Raw genomic sequence first — 24173 nt, forward strand, 5'->3', positions numbered from 1 at the left:
CGTATAGTTAGAGCAAAAATAAATATTAAAATAAAAGAAGAGAGAAAAAGAAGACAAAATAAGCAATGAAACTAAACAGCTAATGACGGAAAGAAGACAGCTACTAGCGTAAAACAAACGCAATACTCAAGAATACAGAGAACTTAATAAACCAGTTAGAAAAGAACTAAAACGCAACATACAAAAATGGAACGAGAACTTATTAGAGCGAGTCATTGAAAACAACAGAGGCTTAAAATGTCTAAGACCCGCACTGGGACTTCAAAAACTTATCAAAATTAAAGACGCCAACAATAAGAAAGAGAAGGACAAATATAAAATAACAAATATTGTCGAAGACTTCTGCACATCCTTGTACAGCTCGCAAGGCCAGCCTAATAAAACAACAAAGGAGAACGCCAAAAGAAAAATAAACAATGTGGGATCAGAAGTACTACCAAATATAAAGGAATTCGAAATAGAAATAGCTTTAAAAGAGCTAAAAAATAATAAAGCTCCAGGACACGACGGTATAATTGCCGAGCTCTTGAAAATAAGCTAGAAATTAACAATCCCTGTACTAACAAAGGTATTTAATAGATGTCTCCATAATAACAAGATCCCTAAAGACTGGAACGAGAGTCTAGTAATACTCTTACACAAAAAAGGAGACAAATGTGATCTACAGAATTATAGACCTATATCATTGCTCAGTCAAGTATAAAAATTATTTATGAGAATTATTAACAACCGGTTAACCTACAATTACCAAAATGGACAATTACCAACCGGTTGAACAGGCTGGCTTCCACGAAGGATATAGTACATCAGACCATCTGCTGACAATGAGAACATTGATAAAGAAGGCAAATGAATACCAGCTACTCGTATTTCTTGCCTTCATCGACTATAAAAAGGCGTTTGATAGTATCGAGATGTGGGCCATAGAACAAGCTATTAATAATTGTAGAATAGATTCGAGATATAGGCAACTAATACATAATATATATGAAAATGCAACTATGATAGTACAACTAGACGAAAAAAAAAAATCCCATCCCCATTAAGAGAGGAGTGAGACAAGGAGACGTAATATCGCCAAAGCTTTTCAACCTAGCCCTAGAAGACGTCTTCAAAACTACAAATTGGTCAACCTATGGCAATATGGATAATGGATATGTGACCTTTATTAATTAAAACTTATGCACCAGCGTGCGTGTACAATTGTGACGAAAGTGGGCTTTATTACATTGCTACTGCAGATGACAAACCTTTTGTTTCCTAGGCACAAAGCTGTAGGCAAATAAGTTTCAAAGAACAGATTGCCACTTTTTATTATTGGAAAATGAAAAAGTCAAAGGCGTTTTCAAGATCCAAATCATTGCCAGTAAAATACAGTCTTAAAAAATGCTTGGATGAAAACAATTCTGTTTAAAGAATGGCTGATGGACTTCGACCAAAAAAAATAAAAAAGTTTTGTTATTTGTTGATACCTGCTCAGCTCATAAACCTGACCTGAATAATATAACAATCCATTTCTTGCCCGGCAATACAACTTCACTTATATAACCAACGATTCAAGCTGGATTTAGATCAGAAAATAGTACTAACGCCCACTAATAATAAAAAATCTAAAAAAAAGTCTGCAGAATACAAAAAACCATTGGCACTGATATTCGTGGACTATGAGAAAGCATTCAATACCAAAAGCAATCAGGTTTAAAGCATTGACAGAATGCCGAATAGACCATTGCAACATAAACAACGATCTGCAGGCCTTACTAGACCGAGTGCGAACTGTGAGCGTAACATACGGACTGAACCTTAATATTAAGAAAACTAAATTCATGGTTGTCAGCCGTACAACTTTAGATCCCGGGGCACTAATGGCAGGTAGCAAAGAGATCCAGAGAGTCGACAGATTCACTTACCTCGGAACTACCCTCAACGTACAATGGGACTACGCTCAAGAGATTAGATCCAGAATTGAAATGGCACGGTCTACATTTATTAAGTTGAGATCCTTGCTGTGCTGCAGTGATCTCAGTTTGGGAACCAAGATGCGAATAGTGAGGTGCTACGTTCTTCCAGTGTTACTGTATGGAGTTGAAGCCTGGACACTGACGCAAGCCACTGAAAAACGAATCGAAGCCTTCGAGATGTGGATATACAGAAGGATACTAAAAATATCTTATGTGGACCATGTCACCAACGTTGAGGTCCTACAGCGCATGACAAAAGAAAAAGAAGTGCTTAATTTAATTAAACAACGCAAGCTTGAGTACCTCGGCCACGTGATGCGGAACGAAGAAAAATATCGAATTCTTCAACTTGTTATGCAGGGTAAAGTATTTGGCAGAAGAGGACCGGGACGCCGTCGTATCTCGTGGTTGAAAAATCTCCGACAATGGTTTGGGATGACCTCAGCGGAGCTGTTTCGCAGAGCAGTCAACAAAACCATGATAGCCTTGATGATCGCCAACATCCGGACCGGATAAGGCACTGAAGAAGAAGAAGAAGAACATAAACAAATATATCTACCAGAATGCCACAGCTAGCGTAAGACTATCTATCGTAGAACAAAAACAACAGACGCCATCAAAAAAATCGTGTCTCCAAAATGAAATTGGGTAGGACACGTCTCCAGATTATCAGTCAACCGGTGGACAAAACGTATTGTCGAGTGGAGACGAAGACACAAAGCACTACGGAGCAGACAACGCCCATCAACCAGATATACTGACGACCTGCATACAGGTTGATAATGATGACAATAATGATGATGACTTCGGTGTTCACTTTCACTTTGGTAGATTTCATTCGCAAATTTAAGATCTTCTAGATATTTGAATAGGTTCCAACTTGTGCCTGTTCGATTGTCAGTTACTTTTATCATTACCCAATCTATCACAATAAGGAATACCGTAGGGGATAGTAGTTTTTATCTTGTATTATCATTGCCTATTTTAGCATTAAAGTCTCCGATTATTATTTTCATGTTTCTTCTGTATTTATTGTTAATCTAATAATACGTTTTTTGCAGTTATTTATAAAATTCTTCCTTCTCATCTTCGTTTTTATTTGTAGGAGTATATTCATTTACTAATATAATGTTACAGTATCTTATGTTCAGTCCCTCTTTCTTATAGGTGAATTATTCTATAGGTGAATATTCTACCAGATATTAAATAGAACTTTCATTAAGATATACTAAATGCCAGTGACAAGCCAATCATTAAACTGACCTTATTATATGTTGCATTGCCAAGAAAGATCTACTTCCCGCTAGTAATTACGTTTCAACTGCTCGTTCTACTCTCTGTCATTGGTGATTGCTGTTCCTAGATGTTTAAATTCTTTAACCACTTCTTCAAACTGCTATATAGCATAATGTTACGATAAATAATGACGTGTCATATGACTCAAAACTGTAAACATATTTATTGCTAATATCTTTTCTCTTCTAGTCATTTCGGCGCTCAGTTGCAAGACTTGTTTACATGCCGGCAGAAACCTCTAGTCCCTTCGCTGAAAGACCAGTCTATGAGTCACCTTGTCATCTTATGATCCTTCTAGATAACGGCATTTTATATATAAATGGGACATTTTATTTGGAGGAACAGTTTGTTAGTTTCTGAAGATCGCGCCGCGTTTTTTTAAAATGTAACGCCCGTAAATTGTATAATTGTTCGTGTAAGATAAATTAGTAATAAAGACTTTAATAAATATGTAAGTGTTATAAATAGGACCTTTAATAAATAAATGAAAACAATAAATTAGAAGAATAATAAAAACGTAACAATAAGAACATGCGCATTAAAATAATCTAATTTGTAATTTGAATTGCCTGATTAATTAAACAAGGAAGAAAACACCTGATAATTTCCTGTCCTTCTGGAATCCTGCTCCTTACGGAACGTAATCGATTAAATAAACTTCAAAAATATCACAAAGCTGTAGAAAATATTTAAATGTTGTATTACACAAAGATAAATTCCATTCATAAAATCATTTATCATTGTGCCAAATCCACTCCTGACGTCCTTTTTGTGACAGCGATCCAGAAACATGGGCCTAAGGCTAAATTGTCGAAACCGCCAGCTTATAAAGACTGACGTTTGCATTATTTTCAAAGTATTAATGGAGTAACGCCTCTCATGTTTAAACACCTCTAATTCTCTATATTTTTAGATTGATGAAAAAGCGAGCACCAGATTAAAAGAAAAGATTGAAAATATATTCAAAATGTTTTGTTGTGAATAAACCGTAATTTTTTTTAACAAATGAATACTTTTAATTGAATTATTGATTGATTTGACAATATACTGTGTTATTTTGTTTTTATTATTGGGATTTTTTTTATTGATTCACGATTTTGTGATTACATATTTCCAATCTTTATTCCTGTTATTAGTATATTGAGTTATAAGATATGAACATTTTTTGTAAACTGGTTGTACTGCAGCCAGTTGGCTTATTGCAAATTTTTCATTGCCTCATGATACCCATTTCAAGATTCTGGAATCCTGTACCAGCTTCGATTGCTTAAGTGCAAAACGTCGTATTCCCAATAACCACAATTGTTCAGGGCAAACAAAAAACTTTCTGGTTTTATGAGAACTTTATATGCAATTGATTTTGATGATTTTATGTTTCAACTTAATCATTTTCTAACATTTTTCGTAAACATGTATAATTTTGACTTTTGTTTTCAAAAACGTAGTGGGTTGCGACATTTAGTACTCAAATTGATTGTGGTATACAACCTTATAAATAATACTTTCTAAGCACTTATCACCTTATTATTATTCTAAAATATACGAAAACAGAGATTATAATCCAACCTATTACAAATTAACATTATTTTCATATTAAAACAAATAAAAATTATTTATCGTTCTTTTGGGTGCAGAAAGGAAGGTTGTCGTAAAACTTCTTTACCTCCAATGGTAAATGACTTGTGTTAGTTCTTGCAGATGATCATATTTTTGCTTAGTTATGGGAATCCTACTTTTATATAATTATTGTTTGATGAAGGGTCCAATTGAACAATTATTTGGCCTTTGCGGAAGTGGTGTATAATTTTCTTGTTCGTAGTCTGTTATATAATAGATAATGCCATTTGGACCATACCGCAGATATTTCAGATCATTAACAGTAGGATCACCGGTTTTTCGCCAGGTCTAATAGATGGATATCTGAAAGTATCTCTAATATCAAAGTTGATAAAGAACTCGTGGGTTAGATAGTAAACTAAAAAAGGGGAAGGATTTTTTCTAGCTTCTCTTATGAAATTGGGGTATTGACTTGAAAGATGAATTTCTCGTCCTTTTAACTTCCCTTCTATCAAACCGTGAGCGGAATCAACTTCCATTTGGGTGTGACCTTTTTCAAAAATTTTTGGAAAATGGTCACACCATGTTCCATTGTAAAATTAAGAAGTGCGTTTGCCAGTACAACATTCCGATTTTGGTAGCCACATCCGTCTGAATAAATTATCACCGATTTTTTCTCGACAAGGCAAAATTCCTCCAAGTGCTTTATTACTTTATTATACAGGTAGTGAATGTCGATGATACAAGTTCGCCTTCTGCTTCGTTCCAGCAGTAATTTACACAATTATGATTATTTAAATTATAAATAGAAAAATTGTGCACTTGCAATTTGCTTTTGAAATAAAGTTTGCTGGCATACAACATTGGACACAGCTTAACTGCCTGGACATCCATCGTGAACACATAACATTCTTTTCGTGATGCAGCTTCCTTATCCTTTCCCTTCTCACTTCTGACAAGTTTCTTTTCTTTTTATGTGATGCCTGTACTCTTCTTCAGATATTTGCTCTACTTTGTAAGAACAACAAATATCGCACTGATCCTTTTTTGGTTGATGAATAGAAATATTCATTTCAGTCAATGTTGCCATGAAGGCACAGATAGACTGTGGTAACCTTAGTTGTTCCTCACAGTGTTTTTTGTATAATTCGTAGACCTCCGTTTTATTTTTGAACGATTCCTGCAAGTATAATTTTTTAGTATTTGCTCTGCAGTAATGTGATGGTAATTTTGGGATTGAGTTTATAAATTCTATCATTAAGTCTTTTCTTTCGTTGTTCTTTTGCTGTTCATTGGTTTGCTTTTTTTTATTTCTTTACATTTTGACATCCCATGGATAGTTTCAATCATCACCTAATCTATAACTGATCTTTTTTTCATTCCTAAAGTACTTAGAAATATTTTTTTGCAGACTTTCAATTTTAGATTTCCTACTTGGAGATGATAATAAAAGGTTCCTTGTCTTCTAGAGTCAGTTACAAGCGACCTTACATAACTTTTTTTGTTCTCCCAGTTCAATTTTTAAAACTCGCCAAAACTCGTCAAGTGCCAAAACTCCAAAAATATTGCCCTCCTTAGTTCTTCATCTATTTTATTACAAAACCTCGCGAGCGACTTGCACTCACATACAACTCCTAGTTTCCTAGCAGTCCTCTTTACTTCATTTCCTTGCTCATATTTCATAGTAGATTTATATTCTTTCCCCTCCATTCTTAGTTTCTTATTCATTTCTCTCTTCCATGTCGATGTGTTTTGTTTTCTTTTTCTTTCTCTTTTGATACATCTCTTTGTTACAAAAATTTCATCCTCGCTATTATGTGCATCTGTATTGCTATTGTCTGTTTTATCTGGTACATAATCGCTCGGGATTTTATTATCAATTTCCTCTTTATCATCACATTCAAACATTTCTGTTGCATTACTTCCATTCCCATGCATATTTTCTTCTTGCAATTCTTCCTGAAAAACAAACATTATTTGATACCGAGTTTAACTATCATAATGATTGTCATTTACCTGTGCCGTCGTAAATTTCTCCATAATTTCATTTTTTCCTTTTTTGGTTTCTCGATCATCCGAATTTAGAGTAATCTCATTTAATATCACACTGTATTCTATTAAATTATTAGCTGTAAGATTGATGTCTTCAAATATTATTGGAATCTCATCCAACATCGTTGAAGAAGGTTCATCCGAGTTTGAGAGGTCGCTACTTTTAATAATCCCTTGATTACCATCCGAGGTTTTATTTTTTGTATCTGAGTTAATAGCTGCGGTTAGAGCCATAATTTTAGCTGTACGGTCTGACATCCTAAAAATATCAAACAACTAATAAAAAATGTTTTCACAATAACAATGTACTAAAACGGTAATTTCACGATTAACGTCGCATTTAGTGCGAAACACAATTTAAAATTAGGTACTATCATAAAACTCTAGTCAAAGCATTGAAACACAAATTTCAAATTAATATAAAATAATAAAACAAAAAAAATGCTTCAAAACTAGTAAAAAAAAAATATTACAGTCGAAAAAATCGAAATACCTATAGGTTTTGTGATATAATAATAATTACAAACTGTCGTAAGCCTAACATATAGATTATAAACAAGGAAGATGTAAAATGTCGTATCCCACTAAACATGATTTCTCCACTTATTTTAAGGTCAAGGAAAAAACCATTAAATATTTTATTAAAAACTAGACATAACAAACTATTTTGCACTGTAAAATGCTATAACTAATACCAATAACTTACCCAATAATTTAAAAAAACACTGCACTATACCAAGACGCAATTGACACTTACAGACACCACAGACGCGGCTGTGGCTTACGATGATGTGTGACAATGTGCAAGTAGGGCGGATGATTCGAATGGTGCTAAAATCGAATTTTTCAAATTTTTGTGGGTTACGACGTTTTGCACCCAAAGCAATCGTTGTACAGGTCTGAAAGATGTGTCACTCGGTAGTCTGTGAAAAGTGTTTGGCGCCTGCAATTTAACGGCTAGCAGTCATGCAAGATTTCCCCAGTTGAGTCACCAGAATTTTTCCACATCAGACAAATCAGACTTATGGTAGATTAGATTATTGAATAAATCGTAGAAACTGGGCCAATCTCTTAAATTACATGAAAGTGTGAGTATGTTAAACTTTGGAAGTCTAACTGTAGGCCCTGTAAACGGTGAATTCGATTATGAGAAAATCTTTAAAGAAGAAAATGATCAATCCTTAATTAAAAAATCAAGTTTGCTAGCCTAACTTGAATGTAATCCGGAGATTTTTCATCGATTGTGCATCCGATGATAAAGTTATGAGATGTATTAAAATCTCGATAAATTGCTACGATTTTCTCTGATTGGCTCAGAATATTGATGTAAGAGTGTCATCCCTTGATGCTAGAATGCCTGTCTCATAGGCTTCCTTGATGAATAGGCTTCTCATAGGCTTCCAGAACTTCTTATATTTATTTTCTGCAAATACAAGAGAAACTGTGAAAGTATGTGTAACTTCCACTACCATGCTACCGCTGACATGGTAGTGGCATCATGTAAAGTTTGTTTAGCAGTAAATAGTTGACTTCAATTGTAGCATTTGAAATTTATTGGAATCCCCTCGTATATGTGTTAATTGAAATCCCCTTATATATGCATTATAATAAAGAAGAATTTTTTCAATGTTTCTTAGTTCGTATCCTTCAATTTAAAACCCAAATGATCTTTCGTTCTTCTTAGGTCGCCGCCGTTGATAATAAATCATTTTATTGTTTGTTTATGTCACAGGCGCAAATTTCTTCGATATTTCTTTTAAGGATTTACGTCTTAATTTCCGTTGTGTCTTGTTTATGTGTCTTAATCCCAAAGTGTTTTGTTAATTCCAATTTATGCGATAAATTTTTTAAGATAATTTTGTCACTTTCGTTGGAGACGAGGTGAAGAGCGGTGGTCTTCAGCGTTATGTCCAAATTTTACGTCAAATTTGAAATGTTCCTCGTTGTTCGTCTTTTTTTATGAAAAATATGTAAAATATAGTAGCAGTTTAATGGTTCAGTTACAGTTTTAAGTCAGTTTTGAAATGTTGCCATTGTATCCAGTTGTACCTTTTCCTGTTTTTAAGAAGCCAAGTCCAGTTTAGTTTCCAAGGTTTGTGTTCCAGTGACCCATTTTCCTTTTTGTTCGTGTGTCAGAGATTCCCAGTCATTGTTGAGTTTTTAAGAAGTTAAGTTTACAGCGCAAGTGTAATTTTTGTGAAATCCAGGTAACTTTTAAATTTTGAAGTAAAGAATTTGCTTTCATAACAAAAAAGATTTGTAATAATTAATAAATTGTAAAATTTTAGGATTTGACTTTAGCTGTCAATTTATTTGTTCAGTTTTTTTTTATTTTATGTTAACTCACGACAGCTCGTTTTATTATTTTTGATTTTAGTTTGTTTTATTTAAAAAAAAAGGGTTAATCTCTGTGCGGCAAATTTTGTAAGTTTATAATAGTATCTCTAACTCCTGGAATTTGTAAACAGATGAAACATGTAAGTCTTTTTTGTATTTTTGTATTTTGCGACTATTGTTGTATTATTTTTTTTACTGTCTATTTTGTAACTGTTTGTGGTAACACAAAAATAAATGTTAAATTTTGTTTCTTAACATTTTGTTTATTCTTTTTTTAACTAACCCTTTTTTTGAGTTTCCATTTGGAAAAGATATGTTTTTATGTTTAATAATTATATCTCTAGTTACAACTAGCTGTTGTGATGGTTATAATTAGGCACCTTGAAGTGGCGCTCTTTATAAATTACTAAAGGTGTTTCCTGTTTCTTTCTGTTTTGTTTGTCTTAAGAGATTTGTATAAGTACCCCTTTATTTAATTTTTTTGTAGTTGCCAAAATCCAACCCCCTTGTCTTTTACTTATCCACGACCCCAGCTCTCCTACCAAAACCTGAGTGCCGTTCGCATATGTTTCGATTATTTTGCTTGCCCTTCTCCACCCCCAGTAGTTTCTTCCCCCAATTTTCTACCCCTTGTATTAATGCCCCATGTGGTAGGCAAAATATTATCGTTACACAATTAGTACCAAACACAAACATCCTGGATTAACCGATGATAGTATAAAAGGCCTGGTTTCAAGTAAAAATGGTTTACCTGTGGTACAAGGTCTTAACAATGGACCAAGTCAGATAAATTTATTAATATTTACGACCGCACTAATTGAAGTTAACCATTCTCTGCTAAACAAACTTTAAACACATTTTTGCGCCTCTCCAGCTCTGTCTGCCAGCGCTGTCTCGAATAGAGCTGGTCTATTTTTCGTGCCAGTGGTCGTCCTCCCCGTCCAATCTAACCCTATGCCAGCGGTTGTAGATAAGTGTAAACAAATATCGTTCCAGTCGCTGACGTACATAAATACGACACTGACAATAACAAAAAACGACTGAATCACCAAGTATGAACTGGCGTGCCTGGATACTGGATACTGTTACTGGATACGTGTAAACCTGGCTTATAACTTCTTTAATCAATTACGTTGGTGTACGATATTTAATCTCTTTTCTTTCTAATTTTGTTTTTTTAATACCTATTTGGTTTTCACGACCACATATTACTAAATATAAAACAAATGTAGTACACGACTTTAAAACTAATTGAAATGGAAGACAGCAAACAATTTGCGACAACTTGATACATGCACTGCTATATTTTTAAAAAGCGTAGTTCTCCTCTTGCAATTTCACATCTGTCAGATAAACCATCTCTTCCTGCATTCCACTATATGAATTATTCGAAGCACGGCTAAGCAATATTCTTATTTTAAACATCTGGCTCCTGGATTTTTGTGCGGATTTATTTGCCATAAGTTAAAGATGACTGGTTTACTATTTAAGCAGGCAATTCTTTTATTTTATGTAAACCTACTTTTCTTTAATTTAAACTTACATTCAAGGATTATAGTCGGTTCGCTATATTTACGCGGGTTTCAGATTAAAAATTTTATTGTAAGTACCCAGTTTTAATTACCTGCTCTTTGGGGAAATATCAATAGGTTAAATGAAATGAAAAATAATCCATAACTTTTTTAAATCAAATAATAATGGAAAATCTTTTATATAATTGACAGTATAATAAGGAGAATTACTTCATTAATGGAGTCTAATGTGGCTAATATAAACCTAATAATAATTTTATATTACACTTCACACAGAAAATATGGTCTATGTATATTTTTTCCTTGGAGAGAATTTCTAATGAAAAATAAAAAAATTTAACTTGCTAACAAAAATGAAAATCAGTCATTATCATCAAAAATATTATAATCGTCATCATCATCACTGTCATCACCATTAATTGTTATTATGATTGGACTTATTTCGTTTATTTTATTTTCACGAGTCCACCAATCTTCTATTAGTTTCTCGCACTTGAATATACAGTTGCACCACACTTCTGGAGTTACAATTGAAAGTGCTTTTAGCCAAGTTTCCCGAACTGCGTCGTTGCTATAACCGTTAGGCCCAATATGGTTGTCATAATATGGTTTTGCTATTCCCCATATATATTCGATGGGATTAAACTGGCAATGATACGGTGGCAGACGTAAAACTTGATGACCGTAACTTTCAATAATCTGATCCACAACAAAGGTTTTTGGTTTTGCGTGGATATTTGCCAAGCGTAATAATTCTGATTTTAAAATATGTTGTGTAAATGGTATATGTTCCTTTGTCAACCATTCTTTAATTTTATTTACAGTCCAAGAATTCGTTGGACTTTTGTTTAATACTTCAGAATGGTAAGGTGCATTGTCTAAAATAATTACGCTGGGCTCACTTAAACCTGAGAGAAGTTTTTCATGTAACCATTTTACAAACATTTCTGTGTTCATATTATCGTGATAGTCACTTGATTTTGATTTGGATGAAAATATTAAATCAGCACCTTCTATAAAACCCGATTTCCCTCCTGCATGTAAAATTATGTGTCGCTTCCCTTCTCCATCAGTATGTTTGATAGACTTTACGTTATCATCTTGTCATATTCTCTTGGTTGCACCCCTAGAAAATATCCATGTTTCGTCTAAATATATAAAATTTGCCCTTTCTTCTTTTAATTTAGAATATTTTCTTAGAAAGTTAATTCTTTTATGCACAACAGAACTTCTTTCACAAAGGGCTTCTCTGTTATCCTCCTTTTGAAATTTGAAACCCAAATTATGTATCACTTGCCATAGACTTGCTCTGCCAATTTCGTCAAATTTTCTATCTTTTAATTCCGAGAGAATTGTATTTAAGGTCACATGTTCCTTGTTGGCTCGCATTCGATAAATGGTATCACGAATTTCAAATTTTTTTCCATCTGGAATATCTTTCGTTTTCAATGATAGGCGAGTTTTTCGGTGATCTTCTTTCGGCCGTTCATTATTGCGATTTTGTAATACTCCTCTTAGTTTGGTTGCACTAATTCCTAGAGCATCACATACGCGTTGTTGAACAGACATTACCGATTTTAAAGGACCGCCATTTTCTTTTTCGTCCGTAAAATACTTATGTACACTACAAATTAGACTATCTACATCTATCACACGTCTAGGCATTTTTAAATATTTCCACCAAACATACAAAGTCAACACTGGCAAAGAATCAATTCAACTGCAATATTGTAACAAATTTATACCTACCCTAATGTTATTTTAATGTATTTTAAAATTAATGCAGTTTTTACCTAATTTTCTGGGAAGTCGTTTACTGCAACTGGTTATCAATGAGTTATTAGCATAATTTTGTTAATCCGAAACCCGCGTAAATATAGCGAACCGACTATATTAATGATTACTTTTAAAAGTTATCTGAAAGTTTGTGATTCTTAGTTACAAGTACATGTACATGTATATTCAACCAACTTACATCCTCTAAACGATTAACGGAATTCGCAGAAAACCTTTCCTTGTAGTAGAAGGCACGGTAAACTGCACTGGCGTTCTCCATAATGTGTGTTTAATAACATTTTGCTAAATTTTAGGTATAAAATAAATATACATTTTTTTTATTAAATATTATTCTTGCATAATGTTATTTAACCTAAATTTCTTTCACCTACTTGTTTAATAATTTTTTTTCTGAAACAAATACTACCGTGCTAAGGACAATTTATTCAAAATAGATATGGAAAGTACAAAAATATCACTTTTAACTTTTGTTAAAAAATACTTCGGAGTAAACTAGAACATTTTGTCAATTTAAATAGTGGTGATTAGATTGACCATATGTCTGTTAAGACGCGTACAGACCTACAAACGCATGCGGTGAGCAGCCACGAATACATATACGTGTGCAAATGTGGACGGCGCTTTCGTAACCTCTCACCGCATGCGTTGCTTCTCGCGAATGACTTAAGCACACATGCTGCGAGCCAGAGTGGTGTCGGTTTTTTCGCACACATCAAAGAAACATATGTGTGCGTTCGCGCTCAGTTTAGACGGATAGCGTGGGGATTTATTGCATTTGCAAGACACGTTCGGATTTATTGAGTTTTATTCATTTTATTGATTTATGTGTAAAATGGAGTGGTCAAATGAACAATATTTGCAATTAATAGATTTGTATGAAGAAAACCCTATATTATGGGATCCACAAAATAAGTTTTATTATTCAAAAACAAAAAAAAAAGATGCATGGGAGTCGATTTCAAGAAATCTTGATATAGATTCAGCAGTTGTGAAGAAGAAAATGAGCAGAAATTGTCCAGTATTAGATTGTAACGCCAAATCTACTAGTAAATCGGACTTCATTTGTAGGGTTCTTCTTTTAAATAAATGCGTCGCCCACCATCGCCTATCTTTCCTTTGTTTTTTCTTTTTTAATAAACTAATAACCACAAACGCGGCACTAACCATAAGCAGCTCCTCAGACATTTTTTAACGAATGGATGGAGCGCCTTGAGCATGCATACATATGCGGTGATTTCTAATTTCAACGAATGCTCTGAGCGCGAATGGTTTGCACGGATATGCGTGGCTTGTTACCACATGCGTGGGCTAGTCTGTACGCGCCTTTAGAGTGTATCATTTTTGAGACGTCTACGATTACGGGTTAAAGTTAGATTAGGTTAGGTTAGTTTTGGTAAACCTCCAGCGGAGGTGGATGAGGAGGGCGGCCTGGGAACTACGAAAGTCACGATGTCTGTTCATAAAGATGGAACGTGGATCCACAAGGAGAAGTATGGATTTAAACTTCTCCCAAACAAAAAGGAAGAACCTGTGCCGGTTAAGTTCCTGAAAACATGCAGGAAACTGGTACAGAAGATGGAGGAGCTGGGAAGAGAAAACCTGGGAATCCACACACCGGCAGCACTGGGAGTTGAGACATCGAGAAAAATTATGGAATGGGCTGTAAGAGGAAGAGATGTAACGATCACGCTCCTAGGTAAAAAAACAACAAGAAGGTGGACCAATATCAACACCAAGTCCAAAGAACAAAATGGAGTCGTAATCATCAATAAAACCAAAGAAAAATCCTTTGTGGATTTAATGACAGAGGTAAAAAACAAGCTGACAGGAAGAAAGGACATTGACATTAAAAGGATCAGACAGATTAGAGACCAAGGAATATCACTGGAGTTGGTCGGAGGACGGGAAAAGGCAGAGGAAGTGAAGAAACTTCTCTCTGATAATACATGCGTGTCGAGAGCAGTGGCAAAAGGAGGCATCGTGAAGAAAAGACTCTTAATACAGGAAATCCCACCCAATACAACAAAGGAAGAGATCCAAAAGGCCACAGAAGAAGCAGCTGGAAAAGAGCGGATCTGTGACATTATAAAAATTTGGACCGAGACAAGAGGCGCAGTAAGAGGGATGATGAGTGCCGTGATCGATGTGGATGAAGATGTTGCCGAAAAGATCTTGCAAATGAAAAGAATAAAAGTAGACTACACATCCTGCCGAGTGATAAAATCAAGGTTAGAAATACCGAGATGCTTGAGATGTCTTGCCTTTGGACACAAACAATGGCACTGCAAGGGGCAGAACAGAAGAAAATGTTGCTTCCGATGTGGCAAAGAGGGTCACATAGCGCTGGAATGCAAGGAAGAAACAACCAGATGCCTCAACTGCGACGTGAATGGGCATGTGGCAAATTCAAGAATATGCCCAAAGTTCAACCGACTGGTTGAAAATAGAAATAACTGAGGACTAGTCCCAAGAGTATGAGAGTGTAAAAGAGAGCGCGAAAGAAATCCAAGGTTTAGAAATGGCAAACAAAGAAAACATGACTCGAGAGCTGAGAGTACTCCAAACTAATGTGGGAACGGCAAGACTAGCACATGATCTTGCTGAGACTGCCGCAGTAGAAAAAAACATCGATGTGCTGGTGACGGCGGAACCAAATCCAACAGCGGTGAAAAGAAGAGGATGGTTTGTAGATACGACCGGGAGAGCTGCTGTACGAATCTACAATAGGAAACTGCGAGTGTATGAAATTAAGCCGAAAGAAGGATACGTGATTGTTCGGATGAAGGGGGTGCGACTGGTCTGCTGTTATATTTCTCCAAACGTGACGGTGGGCGAGTACGAGATGAAGATAGACGAGATCATGCAGGAAGTGGGAAACACAGGAGGAGAATACGTAGTGCTGGGAGATTTTAACGCAAAAGCAGCGGACTGGGGATCTCCCATCACCGATGCTCGCGGCAGGATACTAACTGACTGGGTGGGTGCTCTAGACCTAGTGGTTCTGAACACAGGTCTGGAACCTACGTTTGTTAGGAGAGGTACAGGTACGTACATCGACGTGACCATGGCGACACAAGAAATAGCGGCGAAAGCAGTAGGTTGGAAGGTTTTGCCAGACTACACTGGAACTGAACATCAATACATTGAGTTCTCGATAACTGGAAAGGGGACCACTAACACGGTCCGTGCATCCGGGACGTCGATGGGCAGATGCGGCGATGGGAATGACTGGAAAGTATACGAGGAACTAATTAAATGGAGAGTGAGCATAATGCAGGGTCAATCACCGACAGTGGAAAGCCTGGAAAGAGTCATTAAAGAAGCGATGGAGGGAAGCAAGATTGGTCGCCAAGATGTCAACAGGATGCCATATTGGTGGAATGCGGACATCGAGGCACTAAGAAATGTATGTATAGCGATGAGAAGAAGGTTAACAAGAGCAAGAGGTAGAGCAGGAATCAACCCTGAGATCATCGAGGAGATCGAGGAAGAGTACCGCGCAAGGAAGAGGGAACTGTACAGGAAAATCCGTACAGAAAAAAGAAGGCACTGGAAAGAGTTGTGTGAACAGCTGGATGAGGACATCTGGGGTCAGGGGTACAAGATCGTCATGAAGAAGTTCCATGCGTATTCTCCTTACGAAATGCCTATGGATAAGAAGCTTGAGGTAACAAGAGAGCTCTTTCCGGACGGCAGATGTCATGGTGTATGGAGGGATGAAGGAGCTGAGCGAGCTGTACCCTTTACCATGGATGAACTTATCGAGGCATTGGATTCACTGAAGACTCGTAGGTCCCCAGGACTAGATCAGATACCACCTGAGGCGGTGAAGGGTCTAGGACGGGTGGAACCTGCGTGGCTTCTGGAACATATGAATGCACTGCTGGAAGCACAAACTTTTCCTGAGCCTTGGAGGACATCGAGGTTAATACTGCTTCCCAAAGCTAGGGAAAAGTATCGCCCCATCTGTCTGCTTCCATGCATCAGTAAGTTGTATGAAAGGATGCTGCGAGTACGCATAGACGACATGATTGAGAGGTCAGGTGGTTTATCAAGGAGGCAATTTGGTTTTTGTAAAGGAAAAAGCACGATTGATGCAATCATGAGTGTACTCGAAGCATTGCGCAACAGAGGGGATGAAAATCGCTGGGCGGCTCTGCTGTTGTTTGATGTTAAGAATGCATTTAATACGTTGCAGTGGAACGAGGTAATGAAGGCAATGGAGGAGAGAGAATGTCCTGGTTACCTGATGAATGTGGTGGCGGAGTATCTGTCCGAGAGAAGGATTATGGTGGAAAAGGGCACGATCGTGGACGTGACGGCCGGGGTACCCCAGGGATCTGTCTTGGGCCCGACGCTATGGAATCTGGCATATGACGGGGTTATGCACTGTGAATACGGAGAGGGTACAACCCCCTTCGCATTCGCGGATGACCTCGCTGTACTGGTAGTGGCTCGGGATGAGCCAGATCTCAAATACCGGGTTAGAAACGCAGGCGGCGTCGTAAAGAAATGGATGACGCAGCACGGACTGAAACTTGCGACAGAGAAAACCGAAGCCATCATTCTGAAGGGGACAAGGAATAGGCAAAATATTGAATTAAAATGTGCGGGAGCATGTCTAACACCTAAGAAACATGTAAAGTATCTAGGAGTGACATTGCACCAGAATGGAAAATGGGGAGAGCACGTGCGGGAGGTGGTCCGGAAGGCTGCGAATAGTACGGCTGCGTTGGGGAGGGTGATGCCGAACATTGGAGGACCCAAATCCGAAAGGAGGAGGGTCTTACACGGTGTTGTACAATCGATCGTCCTCTACGCGGCACCAGTCTGGAGCGAGGCCGTAGAGATAACTGCCTGTAGGAGTCTCATGACACGAGTAGACAGAACAAGTCTGTTGCGAGTGGCATGCGCCTACAGGACTGTGTCTGCGGCAGCCTTATGGACCATCACTGGATGTGTTCCGTTGCATGTTTTGGCGGTGGAAAGAAAAGAGCTTTATGAGAGAAGAGGTCCAAACCTTACTGTGGCCGAGAAAAGACAGGAAAGGGAAAGGTCAGTTGAAAGATGGCAAGAAGAATGGAACAACACGGAAGATGTGGCACAGTGGACGAAAATGCTGATCCCAAACATAAGAGATTGGGTGGACTGTGGCCACAGGCGACTGGATTATTTCCTGACGCAGGTGCTCACAGGACACGGGTGTTTTAGGGCCTACCTCTATAGGATCGGAAAGGCTGATACAGATGAATGCCTATACTGTGGATACTCGGACACTGTGACACATACGATGTTAGATTGCAGCAGATGGATAGTGGAAAGGAACAGAATGGAGAGAGAGACAGGTGTGAATTTTGTTACAGTGAGAGAAATGATTGAGAGAATGATTGAAAATAAATTAGTTTGGACTAATATACACAGCTATATCCGTGCGGTAATCAAGAAAAAGGAAGAGGAAGAAAGACTGCTAAACCAACGCTAAAGGTAAGAGTGAATGATGCTGAAAGGTGAAGCTAGAAAAGTGGGTCACACTGTGTGAGTTGGAATGCGTGAGTCATAGAGTGTGGATGTGTATGAATGGAGAATGAATGAATAAAGGTAGTGATTCGGAAGTGATGCCGGCCTTACAGCGGCCATTCCGCTTTCGGATCGCTGGATGACAGAGGAGGGTCTGGTTTAGCAGGTAGGCGTTCGGCGTAGACTCGGCGACGAGAGGGCATTTTAAAGTACCTCGGGAACTATCGCCGGGAGTACGAAGAACGAATCCTGCACTAAAGTTAGTCAGGCGGCGCCCTGGACTGAGATGTCTTTTGAAGATTCCAGACCCCCCCTCTATAAAGACGAAAAAAAAAAAAAAAAAAAAAAAAAAAAAAAAAAAGGTTTTGGTAAATATATTTAACCTTTTATTTTAAATGAAAATACTTGCACTAAAATTAAAATAATTGTGGGAAACATGTGAGAGAAAATCACAAATTCAAATAATTAATAGCATCTTGGACAGGGTTTTTTACGTTTCACAGCTTTCTCAAAAATTTTACGACAAATTTTTAATTATTATCTTTCTTTTCTATTTGCGTAAAACTGTATGAATGTATAATTTATGTATACATATTTTGTATCCAAAATATACATAAAATGCATTTTTTCAAATACAAATACTGAAACAATTGCTTCTTTAATATGTTTCGACACTGAAATTGCCCTTATATGTTTATGATAAATTTTATTTACGAGGATTTAAAAAACGGAATTGATCAATTCTAAAAAATAAGTAGGTATTTGTGTCTGAAAAAAACTTCCCGAAACAACCCTAATCTTGCCGACAGAATTCACTTGAATCGAAGTGGAGCCTAATACAATATTTTATAATATTAAAATAGCTTGTGTCAAACTTCAGGCGAGCGGACGCACAAAATAAATCAATAGAAGTATACACAAGAAGTAAAGAAGAGTGAAATGGGATGGGAGTATCGGATCCAACGACGCCCAACAGACCTTCACACTCGAAAACCAATTTCAGACAATGAGAACATAAATATAGGGACCGATGTATTCGATTTTACTATTCTTGAACCCTTTTTTATATATTCCTATATTCCACAAGTACTGGATGGCTCAAAAGTGGTTGTTTGTATTTGAAAATAAGTATTTGACGAAACAGGTGCAGAACGAAGTGTTTATTGAGGCACCCGAAGTAGTTTTTTTGGATAGTTGTTCTTGATGCAATTAATAAATACTTATGTATAATGCAAAATAAATAAAATTTATATACAATTATAAATAAATCATATAGGGACTTTCGAGTAATTATAAAAAAAATGTACTTGGTCACTTTTTGTTGTAAAAAAATTAGAAATTTGACTTTTTGTCAAATTCAAAAAATATAATCAACACATTAGGAAATTATATTTATTAACTATGGTCAGTACATAAAACAAAATTAAAATCTAATCAGTTTCTGCGTGGTCGCTTTTGGAAGAAGCTGGTTCCAGTATTAGAACCTTTTTTTTTCTTGTCTACTGGATTCGAGTTATACCACTTATGGAACTCTGGCAAAATAATTGTATCTCTACACAATTGAAGGAAGCTGTTTTTCTTTTTCTTTTTCTTGAATATATTTAACAGATCATTCATGGTAAAACTGGCAACATTTTTCTTGGCAGACTCAATGGCACTGTGCGTTGAGTCTACCTCCATGTACGAATGTCCTTTTTTCATAAAATTATGCTGTAAAATCTCAAAGTGGGTATGTGTCACAACATACAAAAATAATGCGGCAATAAACTGATTACGATTTTGGACGCTGCAGTTGTCAGAATATAAACTGATCTCTGTGATTTTGAAACATTATTTGTATTTGTGCATTTTAATACAATGTTGGTATTTTGCGAACGATTTCCGAAGTGGAAATTCAAACATCAATAAACTTACTTTAACCTCAAATTGTGGCTTATTCCCATTTAAATAGTAATTACGTGCTTCAAAAGGCGAAGATTTAAAATAACTGCCAGTGCATTGGATGGCTAACGACCTGGGTGACAACAGCTATTTTTACAGAATGGTTCAATAAGTGCTACGTGACAGAAGTAGAAGCCTGTATAGAAGAAAAATCTGTAGATTTTTAAGTTTTATTAAATATTGACAATGTTCAAATATTATTTCTTTCGCCCAATACAACAAGCTTTATTAAGCCATTAGATCAAGGCGTAATTGCAACGTTTAAAAAATATGACATAAAGGCAACTTCAAATTTATCGTGAGTAAACTAGAAAATGAGCCCTTAACAGTAAAAGATGTATGGAAGCATTTTTGTATTTTTGATTGGTTGATTCATGTTGCATCTACTTCCGCTCAACTAAGGCCAAGATCTTTAAATGCATATTGGAAAAAGGTTTGGCCAGCATATGTAACAAGCAATGCAACCATTCAAACATCGACGCTATTAGATGAAATAATTAATTTGGAACATGAAATTGGAGGAGATGGTTTTAATACCTTTCACCACAAAGATATAGATGAATTGCTGTGGATAAAGCATTAAGAGACTATGATATAATTGATCCAACTTTAGATCTAACTTTAGATAGCGCCGTGAGTCTAGAAAATGATAATGAATAGGAAGAAAAACCAACACACTCACTACCAAATTAATTCGAGAAGGTCTTCAACTTTGCAGTAAATTAGAAAATCATTTTCTTATTAATAACCCCAATTCTAAGCGGGTTAAATTACAATATAAGCTGCAAAAAATGTGAAAATAAATAAAATTTAAATTTGTTCACTTTGAAAAATTATTACACATATAAATAAATCACTTAGAAATATCGACGTTTCCCTATCTTGAGAAACTAAACTACCCAGCGCAAATTAAATTAGCTTTCACAAATTAGCTTGTTTTTTTTTGCTTGTTATTTTGTTTCAAAACATTGTCTCTGGAATAATGTTCTCAAAAAAACTGGTTAACTTTCTATTCTAAAATGTCCCTGATGTTAGTCTATCAAAAACGCTTTAGCAGAACTACTTCCTTTGTTCTCTAATAAAATAGGATTGAAACTGTAATAAATCTAATAAACCACTCTAATAAATTGTCACCACTCTAATAAATGCTGTTACCATTGTAGAAGACGCTTGTCTCAATATCCTTATCAATGCATCTACAATTCTTAGGGGATACTTATCCCTGCGAGCGGGGCAAGGCTTACTGGTTCCACTAGCCTGGACTGACTGGTTCCGCCCTCGCGGATTTACAAGAGGGTAGGGAGATTTTGGGAGGAAGGGGATTAATGACTTCTCGGTCTCAGGTCCTGCAAAGAGTGAGAGGCTATGGGCTTACGTTAGAAGCCAGAGCACTGCATAAGCGAAAATGTGTATCTCTTCTAGTCTCTACCTGTAACGGCCGGGAATAACAAAAAAACAAATTTCGAGTTTACAATGTATTAAATAGACTGTATACTACAAAATATCAGTTATGACCAATAATTCAGTTTCGATCAGGCGTGAAGGGAGACGAGAAGAGACAAAGCAAGGAATTAAAGGGCGGACAATTCCGCATTATTAGATATACCTTGGGTTAGTATATAGATCTTAGTTACCTTGGCGTATTTAGGCTCTAGCTAATGAATACGCCTCCAGTCCTACAGGGATTCGAGATCCGTCAGTTTTAAGAAGTCAAAACGGCGCGCTATCGCGAACTTTCGAATCTCCAGATACCGGCACTTCTACGTCACACTATCCCGTCGAGTTAAATAGCGCGCTCACTGGCTGCATATCGTCCGATCTCCCGTACTTCTTGGGGCGCTCTAGAGTGCCAACTTCCCACTAGTCCTCGCTGCCCCGATTCTCGGTTTTTTATATGAGCCCGTATTCTCAATTTTCAGTCGTAGTACCAAGGTCGAGTTATTGTTTTTTTTTGCTGACTGAGTCCCCGTGTTATTTTTTTTTAGCGGAGGTCTATGTTTTTAAACGTGATTTGTTTCTTTTAAGCAACCGTGGTGACCTGATATTTAAGACTCGTGTAATACATTTAAACTGGGTCGAGTTTTCAATCTTTGTTTAATGTAAAAATATATACATTAACTATGTTACTTACTAGCTATGAATTTATTTGTTCTTTAATCAATTTGGAATATGTAATAATTACTTAAATAATTATTACTCTTTTCTAGGCTAATTACCCCTTAATTTTTCCTTCTTTATTTCCTTGCTATGTTTACATTACAGTTCTACATACATGAAATCTAGTCCTAACGTCCTAAAAAATCTTCCTATATCTTTTTGGCCGACAAAAATCTTCTTGTCTATGATTCTCTCGAAAAATAACTATTTATTTGTACTTACAAATGCTGCAAAACTTAACTAATGCAACTTTTGCCATTCAGAATTCACAGACCAGAACTTTCACCACTTTTTAAACCCTTAATCTCACAAAAATTTACTTTTACACAATTTAAAACTACCGGAAATAGATCACTTCTCAGGATTCGATGTTCTTCTTCCTGAGGTGAGTAACAGATAACCCTAATTTCGGCTTCCAATATCCATCAAACATCTAAATCCCCTTCTATCCTCTCTTTTTAACCAATCATCTTTTAGTTTTTGAGAAACACCCTTATTTCCCGAGTTCTCAAAAAATCATCCAAATTTCTTCATATTGTCATATGTCATATTATATCATATCCCTTTTTTATTTTACTGATGTCAAAAGTTCTATGCTTCTGGCAAAGTCAAGTAACAAAATCGTATTTTTTATACCACGTATTACTCAAGAATAACTAAAAGAATTTTCAAGAATTTTGATATCTAGCATTTGTCACAAATAGCAGTAGTACTCTCAAATGCCCGTTACTAAACTTGTAATGCTTAATCGAAGAAACTTTGATGCAGTAAGTGAGGCAAAGCAGTTCCTAATCATTTGGATGTGAACAGTTCATCCAAATTGCTTCTATCATCACTTGTATCATCATTTATAACATCATTAATATCACTAAAAACTGTCAACGGTGTGGTGTACCTATTATTGCATACTGCATGTGAACAGCCTAATTTACTTAAAAGCTATAATTATTGGCACACGGTATTTGCTTAAACAATTGTTTCTGCATCTCCACGTCAGATACGTTTATTATTTGCCATCTATATTTCGACATGCTTCCAACCGTATTACGTAAACTGTGAAATAAATACAATTTAGAAATTAATGAAATTATTATGAAGCAAGTGCTATGCAATTCGAATTTAAATAAATTCAATATCTATTGGTCTTACATTCGCCACAGTGATAAACAAATTACAAAGCTAATTATGTTTATAAACTGATTATAGTAAAGAATTGTTTCTTTAAAGGTTAGTAGTGGGTAATTGGTTGGCGTATAGACAAATCATCAATTTTGATTATTTTCACGCCTGGCAACAGAATGGAAAATACAGTTATATTACAAGGTCCTTGTTGCTTTGGTACGCCGTTTTAATTCATTTATTTATTTAGCGTATGGATTTTAACAGTACGATAAATACACATACCGAAGTACCAAAATAAAGTATGTCTAATTTACACATCCATTAAATTGCTTCTGGTGAACATTTCACAATGTTCTGGAGGTTTCAACGGTAGGCACGATTTGGACAGTCTGAAACAGAATGGTTCTGGTTCTGGTTTATGGTCTGTCTAGGTGATCCGTAATCTCACTGTGGACTCTCTTCAAGGCCCCATTTCAACAGCGAGTCAGCACATTTACCAGGTCTCATACGTATGCGATTAAGTGTCGCCCAGGTGGACCGCGGCAGATTTGATCCAACGATCTTGTTGACCATTACCAATGTATATCATAAGTATCACCAAGTTTTTTCACCAAGGATCTCTAGGTCTCAGTCACTGGTACTCTTTTGTGATGTGTGGTATATCTTAATGAATTGGTAATTGTACATTGGCTACAATTTTCTAGTACTTTCTCGCTAATGCTGCTGTACGGCATAGATTTGGTGGAGAAATATTACTCAAAATAGGGACCATTTCACTGGGGTTGATTTTATTATTCCAGTGACTAATCTCATGATTTGATTAAGTTTGTTGATATGTAGACTATTTAGCCACAATATTCTGCCAATAAAAAACCAAAGTTATCGCAGAGGTCCGAAGTATATC

General features: G+C 36.2%; 2 protein-coding genes across 4 annotated transcripts in view; both read left to right on the forward strand.

Moving 5' to 3' along the window:
- The window catches only part of LOC140449583 (uncharacterized), a 584439-nt gene that overhangs the window by 118292 nt on the left and 441974 nt on the right, over positions 1 to 24173 (forward strand). The window lies entirely within an intron of this gene.
- Positions 15051 to 24173, forward strand: part of LOC140450440 (uncharacterized) — a 55401-nt gene continuing 46278 nt past the window's right edge. The window contains exon 1 of the mRNA XM_072544080.1: positions 15051 to 15767. Coding sequence (XP_072400181.1) covers positions 15051 to 15767 — 717 coding nt within the window. The remainder of the gene's footprint in view (positions 15768 to 24173) is intronic.

This window comes from Diabrotica undecimpunctata, chromosome 9 (genome assembly GCF_040954645.1).
Source record: "Diabrotica undecimpunctata isolate CICGRU chromosome 9, icDiaUnde3, whole genome shotgun sequence".
NCBI lineage: Eukaryota > Metazoa > Arthropoda > Insecta > Coleoptera > Chrysomelidae > Diabrotica > Diabrotica undecimpunctata.